We start from the raw sequence: 11,182 nt of genomic DNA on the forward strand, positions 1-11,182 counted from the left end.
TTTTTTTTTTTTTTTTAATTACATTTTACATATATCTATGTGGTTTTCTTATAATTCTACCCTTCCTACTTACTTTACTTATTACAGTTTCTTTATTTTTATTTCCAATCTCCTTCCTTCTTTCTCTTTCACATTCAAGATTCTCTCTCTCCTCTATTTTTCCATTATCATACCTTACATGTCTAGATGTTCTCCTAAATAGCTTGTTATTTTCGTTCTTAATTATGAATGATCTAGGTTCTTCACACTTTTTTATAATGGTACCTTTTTCCCACACATTGTCTTTTAAATATAGAATCGAGTCATTTACTGCAAATTTGTTTTCTTTAATTCTCACATTTTTGTCATACTGACATTTTTGTATATTTTGTTGTGCTAACATTTTCGCATAAGCATCAATAGGAATTTGAGGGTAAAGTAATTTCTCATTAATAGGCAACTTTGTTCTAATCTTTCTACTCATAAGTAACTCTGAAGGTGTGTACTCAAGACCTGCAACTGGTGTACTTCTATAGTCTAATAAATAAAGATCTATATCTTTACCTGTTAATATAGATTTTTTAAGCATAGTTTTTGCAATCCCTACACTTTTCTCCGCGAACTCATTACTTTGGGCATAATTGGGACTTGTTGTTATTACTTTGAATTTCCATTCCTTAGCAAAATCTAAAAATTGCTTGCTATTGAATGGTACATTATCAGAAACACATAATTTGGGGATTCCAAAATAACTAAATACATTTTTTAAAATTTTAATTATTGAATCTGCTGATTTACTACTTAGTTTTTTGATATCTAGCCACTTCGAGTAATAATCATTTATTATTAAATATGACACGCCACCATATTCACCAATATCTACTCCTATTTTAATAAATGGTTTATCAGGAATTGAATGATTTAATAAAGGTTCTTTAAATTTTTTATTTTGATACCTGGCACATAATGAACACTTACTTATAAAACTTTCTATGTCATTTGCCATATTAGGCCAATAATAATAAGACCTGGCTCTTTTAATGGTTTTAGTCATACCTATGTGGGTTTCATGAAGTAATTCTAATATGAATGGTCTTAATTTAAAAGGTACAATTAATCTGGCATCAATATAAATCAAATTATTGTTTACTGTTATATCATTTCTAAGTTTCCAAAAATTATATAGTTTACCTTTAAATGGTAATTTAGTTTTATCATTAGGCCAATTGTTATTGTAATATAGTTTTACTTTATTCAGACAGGGATCATTTATAGTCTCCTTTTGAAATTGTAACAGTTTTTCATCGCTAAACTGTATTTTTTCTGAATTAATACTATGTACAACATCATTAATTGAAACATCATCTTTTATATTTTTAATAATATAGTCTCTACTTAGATAATCTGCAATGTGCATTTGTTTCCCTGGAAGATACTTAACTTCTAAGTCATATATAGCTAACTTCGTTTTTATTCTTTTTAGCCTATTATTCTTAATTTTATTATATTCTTTATTCATGATAGAAACAATTGGTTTATGATCAGTATGTACCGTTATCCGTCTACCATAGATGAAATTATGAAATTTTGTACAAGCATATAATATTGCATTCATTTTTTTTTCAATTTGAGCCCACTGTTTCTCAGTTTCGGTTAAGCTACGTGATGCATATGAGATTGGTTTATTGTCTTGCATTAAGCAACACCCTACACCCGATTGTGAGCTATCTGTTTGTATAACTATTTTTTTATTATCATCAAATGCAGCTAAAACTGGGGCACTCATTAATTTATCTTTAATTTTATTCAGTGATTGTGTGTGTATTTCATTCCAGTGCCATTCAACGTCTTTTTTTAATAAGTTTCTTAGCGGATTTGATTTCTGCTAGATTTGGAACAAATTTCCTAACATAATTAATAAAACCAAGTTGATTAATAAAACCTTTGAAGTTCTTTTTTAGAAGTTGGTTCTTTAAGGGATTTTATTGCCTCTGTCCTATCTGCATCAATAGACATACCCTTATTATTAAATAATAGTCCTAAAAATTTTACCTTATTCTGGCAATACTGAACTTTTTTCTGATTAAATTTAATATTGTGTTTTCTAGCACGGTCAATAACTTGCTGTAAAATTTTATCATGCTCTTCTTTATTATCTGCTGCTATAATGAAGTCATCAAAATAAATTGTTAACCCTTGAATATCACCAAAATATTTTATATTATATTTTTGAAAAACCATTGGTGCAGTTTTAATGCCAAATGGTAATTTATTAAATTTAAGAGTACCTAATGGGCTTGGAAATGAGCATAAGTTATTACATGAGTTCGTAAGTTCAATTTGCCAAAATCCATCCTTAAGATCCAGAACTGTATAAAAATTTTTATTTAATAACCTTGGAGTTATTTCATCTAACGTTGGAATGGGATAATTTTCTTCTACAATATTTTTGTTTAAATGTTGAGGGTCTAGACACAATCTTAGACTTTTGTCTGGCTTTTCAATAATAACTATGTTGTTTAACCAGTCAGTTGGCTTGTCAACATAAGACACAATACCTTTTTCTAATAATTCTTTTAACTTAATTTTTAACCTATCTACTACTGTATGTGGTACTCTCCTATAAGGTGCTGGTTGTGGTTCAGCGTTATCTTTAAGCTGTATTTCATACAATTCAGGAAACTTACCTAGTCCAGTAAAAACATCAAGATTATTTTTTATGAATAATTCCTTTTCTGAACATATCATGTCAACTCTTTTTATCAAATCATATTTTACACATGATTCTAAACCTAATATAGGAATAATATTTTTACACTTATGCAGTTGACTCGGTTTTAATATCAAAAACTCAACATTATCTATACATTCAGGACTTATCATACATTTTATTTGACATTTTCCTAGGTTCTCTATCTTATGACCTCCATACGACTCAACATTACATTTATTAGATTTTAATTGTGGTTGTGGTTTAATTTCCTTGAAATGTTCCCACGGAATAATGTTAACGTCACTTCCTGAATCTAATTTAAATGTTATATTCTTATTAATCACTCTTAATGTTTTTGTCCAACTACTATTAATCTGATGCACATTATATATTGTATCGATTTGAAACATCTCCTCCTCACCATAATGCGTTTCATGGACCTCTTTTTTCTCTTCTTTGTTTTTGTTCTTACATCCTACAGCAAAATGGTTCATTTTTTTACGTATACCACACATTTTACCAAATGCAAAACACTCTCTAGGTTTATGTTTCCTACCACACTTCTTACAGTTATACTCATTATTTTTATCACCGTCACTTTTCTTATATACTCCCTTTACATTTTTATTTTTAACATATTTATTATTATTAGTCTTAGTTAAATTCTTACCTTTATCATTAACTGTACTCTTCATTTTTACCATATGTACTTCTGTTGATGTTGCCATTTCTTGCAGTTCTTGTTTAGTTGCCTCTGTGGTTTTACATATTTCCTCCGCCTTGTCCATCGTCAGATTACTTATAGTTAGTAGCTTGTCTTTGATTTCTGGATCTTTAACGCCAAACACTATTCTGTCTCGTATCATGTTATCCTCTTCTTTGTATTCACAAGTAGCAGCTAGTGTTTTTAATTCAGTGAGAAAATCATCAAAGCTTTGGCCCTCTTGCTGTATACAACATCCAAACTTATATCTTTGAAATATTATATTCTTTCTTGGTTCACAGTATTGGTTGAATGCTTGAACTACCGTGTCAAAATTAGTTTTTTCTTTCTTTTTAAAGTTATTATAAATCTTAACTCCTTGTGGACCAATTAAATTCAATAAGATATTAATTTTTCTTAAGTCATTCTCTTCATCTTTATTAGATGCTATTAAATAAATATTCAATTGTTGATATCACTCTTTCCAGTTTTGTGCAACATTACCACTAAAGGATAATTCATGAGGTGTACGGTACTCCATTTTGTCTTTATCCGTTTCAATCGTGGTTTTGTTATATTATTCTTCTACGACTGCGCCATGTTTTATTACATATGACTCCTGGATGTATTTATTATTATTGAGAATAAACTAAAACTATTTAAATTGCACTTTTACAGTAAAACTTTTATTATTTATAACAACGTAGTGTACTTTTAAATCATGTTATTACTAATCGTATTCTAACCTCTTAAACGGTTGACCCGTCACAGCTTTTGATAACATGAGTGTTATCACAATATATGTTTGGTTTCTTAGTTTTTTAACTAATGTGCGAACTTAATTTAATATTTTTTCAATTCCACCATCTTTCAAACTGTCTATCACGGCCAATTGTAAGGTATGAGCCACACATCGCACACCTAAAAATCAAAATTAACACTAAAAAATCTCTGAGAAAATAACATTTAATCATATAAATATTATGACCATGGGTAATAAAATTAGTATATAACTAGGTCACTGCTGTATTTGGTTCTATGTTCATAGAAAATAATTAAGAATCTGTAATTATTTACTCAAATAATTTTAGCTGGGTATTTTTAATTTGTAATTCAAGGAAATAATTCTACTAGTAAAATATTGTAAAGAGTAGGTAAATAATTTTTTTAATTTTTCTAAACATAAATTTCATGCTCTTGTAAAAGAATATTTTGTGATAAATTACCTGTAAATATTGAAGTATCACTTCCAATGTTTTGAAAAGATTGAATTTCATTCAATATATTTTCAGATTGTTCATAATCGTTATCTAGGCAAATATTATTTTCTTCTGTATTTTCAGCGAGCATCATTGAGATTTGATCTTCATCAAGATCAACATAATTTTCTGTACATATTTCACTTGTGGTTTCATCGCTTCAAGAATTTTAAATTAAATACATACCTATATTTTATTAATAATAAATAAATAAGACATTTTCATTGAATTCATTTTTAGGTAGGATTAAACATTAAAAATCAAAATTATTAAAATTATTTAGGTATTAATGGGTAGTTATTTAGGACTTAGGTAAGAATTAAGTTTTTTAGATTTTAAATGGTAAAATTATTTTTAAATTATAATATGATAGGTATTAAATCTTTTAATATTTAAAAGATAAAATAAAATAATTATCTAGTATTAAGTATATTATATATGCATTCAAGTAGGGATGCTATTATTCATTTAATTGTAATAATTAGTATTAATTCAAAACACATATATTATACCTGCAAACAGAGCTGTCATCATCAATGTTCAGCTCATTTATTTCACCATTATTTTCTGATTCGTTATCTGACTGTTGTAATTCGGAAATATCTTTTTCAATCAAACTCACAGCTTTTAACATATTAGCCCCATTGTCCGATGTTATCGTATACATTTGGTCAGGTTCAATGTTGTATTTTTTTTAAAACATTTAAAATAACTTCTTTTAAATATAAACCTAAAATATAATAGGTATACATATTATTAATTATTATTATCTATTTATTTATTTTTTTAGTTAAAAATGATTTTCATTAAACCTAAATAGGTACTAGTAAAACCTAATCATTAATATTAATATTTAATTTATACCTGTATGTGATTGTGGAAGCTCAACTAAGCCAAGAGTTCTGAACTTGATATAATCATCCACAATATATTGAATATTAATTCCCAAAAATGATCGATTGAGTCGTGTCACAGCATCAAGTTTCAATGATATTAGTTTTGCTTTAGTATATGCTTCAATACGAATTTGCTTTTGAATGTCTAATGATTCTAGAATATATGATCTATATATATGTTATGATTATAGAATAGTTTATTATATTATAAGGTTTAAAAATATTAAACAAAATTAAAAATGTATACAAAGTTTAAAAATAAATATGAATATACGTGCCGGTTCAGGCGATATCAACAATATTTTATTTTATTATACCAAAACTAGACTGTTTACACCAGTAGAGTGGTAGTAGAGTACAGTAAAAACGGTGGTGGGGGTAAAAACAAGTAAAGTGTACTTTACCACAGTGGTTAACTACTCTACTATACCGATTACTATCTTTAGTACTCTACCTATACTATTCCTGAGTGTTTACATTATGCTAGAAACGGTAGAGTACTCACTCTACAGTCGTACTATACCAAATACTCTACCAATGTAAACCCGGCTTAAAGAATAGATACAAGCACAATTAAAGATAGTACTATCTATAACCATGGATAAAACATAGAGTAATTACTCTATTACTCTATGGGATAAAAGTACTGTATAAGCAGGCTGTTATCATGGATAATTCCCATTCAGGAATTCCGGCGATCGGCATTCGTATTTCGTATAATAATTAATAATCTTTAACGTAAAGTGACCGTGTCAATTCATAAATCATATTTAACCAAAATGGGTAAACCTAAACGTTTGTGTTGATTCACGCCTGAACTTCGAAATACAGTTTCCTAAAAGAAATCAACGGATCTGATTCCGAATTATTATGTGGAAAATGTAAACGAACTTTTAGTATTTTACATGGAGGTGGATATAATATTGAACGACATATTCAATCAGTTAAACATAAATCAGCAGATATAGCCGTTTCATCAAGTAAGTCAATAACGACATATTATAAAAGTAGCGCACCAAGTTCAAGAGATTGGGAAATAGCAGCTGCAGAAGGTGCTTGGGCATACCATACAGTTTCTGAAAATCAGAGCTTTCGTTCGCATGACTGCTTTTCTAAACTTACACACACTTATTTTGAACCTAAATTTCATTGTGCCAGAACAAAGTGTGAAAAAATAGTAACCAATGTTTTTGCTCCATATACAATTGATATTCTAACTAATCAGCTTAAGAACGCAAATTGCATAAGTGTTTTAACTGATGCTTCAAGCCATGGAAATATTAAGTTGTTTCCTTTGCTTGTTAGATTGTTTGACCCCCTATATGGAATTCAGATAAAAATATTAAATGTCGAGTCTCAGCCAGATGAAACTTCTGATGTTATTATAAATTATATTGTAAAAACAATAGATGATAATAATATTAGAAATAAAGTAGCTGCATTTTGTGGGGACAACACTAACTGTAATTTTGGTGGTGTTTCAAGACGTGGCACTAATAATGTGTTTCATAAATTACAAGGAAAGCTGGGAAAATAATTAATTGGAGTTGGTTGTGCTGCCCATATCATCCACAATGCTTTAAAAACCGCTGCTGACTATCTTCCTATTGATATAGAATGTATAATAGTAAAAATCTATTCTTTTTTTTACATTTACACTGTTAGAGTGGAAGAATTGAGAGATTTTTGTATGTTTGTAGAAATTGAGTGTAAAGCTATTCTTGGCTATAGTAAAACAAGGTGGCTTTCGCCTTCAGTAGAAAGAATTTTAAAACTATTTCCTGCTTTAAAATCTTACTTTTTGAGTCTAGATAAAGTACCTCTAATATTCAAAACATTTTTTAGCAATTCTTGTGCAGAACTATGGTTAAACTTTATTCGCAGTCAAGCTGCCACATGCCATCAACATGTTTTGAACATAGAAGGCCAAAACATACTTGCAGTTGAAGTATTTAATGAGATAAAACAACTTAAAAACAACTTGATGCGTAAAAAACCAAATAAATTCATTCCTTTATCTATAAGAATGCTTATTAGGCAACTAGAATATGATGGATTAGTACAAGAATCTGACATTCTAACTGTAATTGAAAGTTTTTATAGTACTTCCGAGCAATATTTAACATCTTGGACTTATCATTTTGAAGAACTAGAAATAATGGAATTTATTACCCTTAAAAAAATTCCAAATTGGTCTGAAATAGAAAAGGTTGTTAAGTTCATTTCAAATAAAGGATTTTTCAATCCCAATAATGATACTGCATTATTCGATCAATTTATGCTTACATTACAGTATGTTACACAAGAGAAAATTGATGAATGGAACTTAGAAAAAAAATACTCTGATCAACGCTGGGTTTGTATTTTCAAATATTTTAAAGAAAAAGACATACAATGTGATAAAATGATAATAATAGTAGAATATGTGTTATGTCTGGCGGGTTCCAATGCATCAACTGAACGTGTTTTCAGTCACATAACGAAAATTTGGACCAAGGAAAAAACCCACTTGAACGTGTCAACATTAAAAGTATTAGTAATAAACTTTGATTACACTTGTTTAGAATTTTATGAATTATTAAAAAAAAATAATTTGTTAATAAAAAAAAATTATATCTAAGGATAAGTATTAAAACTGTAATTGTGATTGCAAATTAAAATTTGTTCAAGTAAAAACATTTTAAAATATGTAGTATCCAATGTTTGTCTGATTTGTTTATCAATAAAAAATAATTTTAAATAAAATGAAATGTAATGTATTTGCCATTTGTATTTACATGTATTTACATTTTACGTACCTCTTTTTTTAAGTGTCCTCCTTTAGGACAAAATAATTATGGCCACACTACGTAGAATCGATATTTTTAAAAAGTATCCGGTCAAATACAGTTTAACTTTTATTCTTTAATTTTGTTCTTATGTATTTTATCACAAAATCACTTCAGGAGGAATACCAAAGGAAATAAAAAAGTATTTTTTTGCACAAAATTGATAATGTATTCCCTTGACACGTGCTGCTATTGTATTTGGTGTCAATTTCGATATTTATTAAACTGGAGTCCCCACCATGAGCAACAAACCAAGAAGCAACGCAATATCTGTGTACTATGCTTATCTGTGTTTGTCTATAAATTTGTTTTAGTAAAAATAACTCTCCCACAGTTATTTTTATAAAATTACGACGATTAATCAACATAGTTATCTTTTCTGATTCTCTGAAACATTGCCCATTAGGTGTTTCGGTAGTGTATACTGTACTGTATACGATTTACAGAGTTGTGTAATATTTTATTATAATATAACATATTCGCAACAATGGGCAAAAACAATTGTAAAAAGAGTAGAGGTTTTATGTCTAAGTTTCGTAATAAACATAGTTATTAACATTGTTAATAAATAGGTTGTAAAAGAGCTGAGTGTAGTGAGTTAGTACATTAGAAATTTAGAAACACATATACGTATAAATACGTTGTACGTCTTAGATGAGCGGGAAAACGTCTCGTTATTTTACTCGCAAAGTGTCAGATTCGTAAGTGGACGATCGACCGGATAATCAATGCCATTCTACGTAAATCCAAAACATAAATAATTATCAACATATTTACGTTTGATTTTTAAATTTAAACTTTTATCACTTATTAAAGATGATTGTTTAATAATAATTTCAATATTTAAACTGTTGTAATTTGCACTAACATAACTGTCATCCATTAATTTACGTTTTTTAAAAATCTATCCATTTTTAAATTTAAATTACAATATTTCTTGATCAAAATACCTATACGATATAATGCAATGCGTAACAATTATACGAGCTTAATTTTCATTATAATGAGCACCGGCTATGTTTTCATGTAGTTATTTTAGTATGTGGTAAAAGTCAATGCAACTGCTTGTAATACCCGTATCGGGTAGTATTGGATCTCATATTATATTATAGTTGTTTTATCAGGACATTTTATCATTTTTTATTTTCAAGGAAATTTTTAAGTCAATGCTATCATAAATATAAATAATAATTTTGATTATTATATTTAGTTATGCTTAAAAAATAATAAAATTACAAAAATTATACAGCACACTTGTGTGCCGCAGCACAGTGGTTGGGAATCCCTGGTTTAGACATATATACAACAATCCATTGATAAAATCTATTTTGATTTTTATCGCGCCGCGATTACGATCGTCCGGACGTAACGAAATTTATGGAAATAATCAACACGACGGTCTATGAAATAATAATGTACCTCTCTTGGGACTACAGCACGCGGACCACCGCAGGGAAACTATGAGCGTGGTTATGGACTGTTAAGACGGCGGCGATACGGTAAACAACGCCATTTCTTGAGTGTTATATACGTTCTTGATTTGGTATGGCGGCCCCTTCAGAATAAGAATCCATATTCCATGCCACATATGAAATAGTTGTCAATGGCAGAATTGTTTCGGAATTCGGATGATGCTCCGATGTCGCTTCGGTGGGGAACCAGGGAAGTATAATATATATATATATATAGTCCATTAGCAACTTCAGCCCAAGTATCATTTGGGCACTGTAAAGACGGTAACCGGTATGGTCAAAATACAAACCATCGGGAACTTCCGACCAAGTATCAATTGCGCGGCTGCATACGAATTGCGTTCCGCGGCAAAAATTCATTCCGTATTGCGTCCCGGGTTCTTTTGGAGGTCATACTAATTGCGTCCCGGGTTTTTTTGGTGGTCATACTAATTGCGTCCCGAATTTTTTTAACTTTTATAGGTACCAATTGAGTCTCGTATATTATAAAAACTAAACAATATTTCCCTTCCCATTTTTATACAGACTTAGGACTGTCTGTAGTAATAGTTACTAGTTTACTACTACAGGTAGGTTAAAAATATTATTTTTGCTTAATATATTATTTTTGTTTTTGTATTTTGTCAAAAAATTGTAACTGTATAAAAAATATTATCGTTATTGGTGAAAAATGTATTGTTTTTTTTTTTTTTTTGTAATTTTAATTTTATAAAAATGTTATAGTACCGGTAAAAATTTAAAAGATAACTTTTTTAGGAATTTAAACCTACTAATTTTTTTTGATTCAAAATCTGCCATTGCTTGTTTTAAAAACTGTTCTTTTTTAATTATCGAGGTTGTGCGGTTGTTTAAGTGAATACTACGTTGTTTTATATAAATATCTGTTTGTAACCTCTTCATAGTATCAATAAATTGAAAAATATTTGGATGTGCATTATAAAACATCGCGTTGAGCTTAGAATGAAAAGCTTCACAACTATTTGTAGTTCTCATAGTAGTAGCCGAGTATTCTGCCCATAATGAAGGCGGGAAACTAGATTCTGGTAGTATATATGTTTCTAATATATAATCAGTAAATATATCAATTTTTTCATCTAACGGTTTAATAGATATTAAATCGTCTGTGAAACAGTTGATCACTTCGTCGGGATGAAGAAACGGTAATCCAAAAAAATATTTCAAGTATTTACTTGAATCGCTGTCAATTTTATACTCAGAACTTAAGCCAATTGATTGTATTTTCCTATACCAGCTTTGGCCCAAATGAAATCGGCATCCCTTCAGAGTTATTGAAGGCCAAACTGATAAAATAGCCAAATGTATTGCTTTTTC

At 29.0% G+C, this 11,182-nt stretch overlaps 1 protein-coding gene across 1 annotated transcript; it reads right to left on the reverse strand.

Moving 5' to 3' along the window:
- Nucleotides 1–4,316, reverse strand: LOC112681338 (uncharacterized protein K02A2.6-like; the record flags this gene model as incomplete). Its single annotated transcript, XM_025551603.1, is given in 1 exon segment — nt 1–4,316. A coding segment is annotated over 1 exon segment (1,647 nt). The 5' UTR covers nt 3,559–4,316.
- Between the last annotated feature and the right edge of the window lie 6,866 nt (nt 4,317–11,182).

The sequence above is a fragment of the Sipha flava genome, unplaced genomic scaffold, assembly GCF_003268045.1.
Source record: "Sipha flava isolate LNK unplaced genomic scaffold, YSA_version1 19008_pilon_pilon, whole genome shotgun sequence".
Lineage (NCBI taxonomy): Eukaryota > Metazoa > Arthropoda > Insecta > Hemiptera > Aphididae > Sipha > Sipha flava.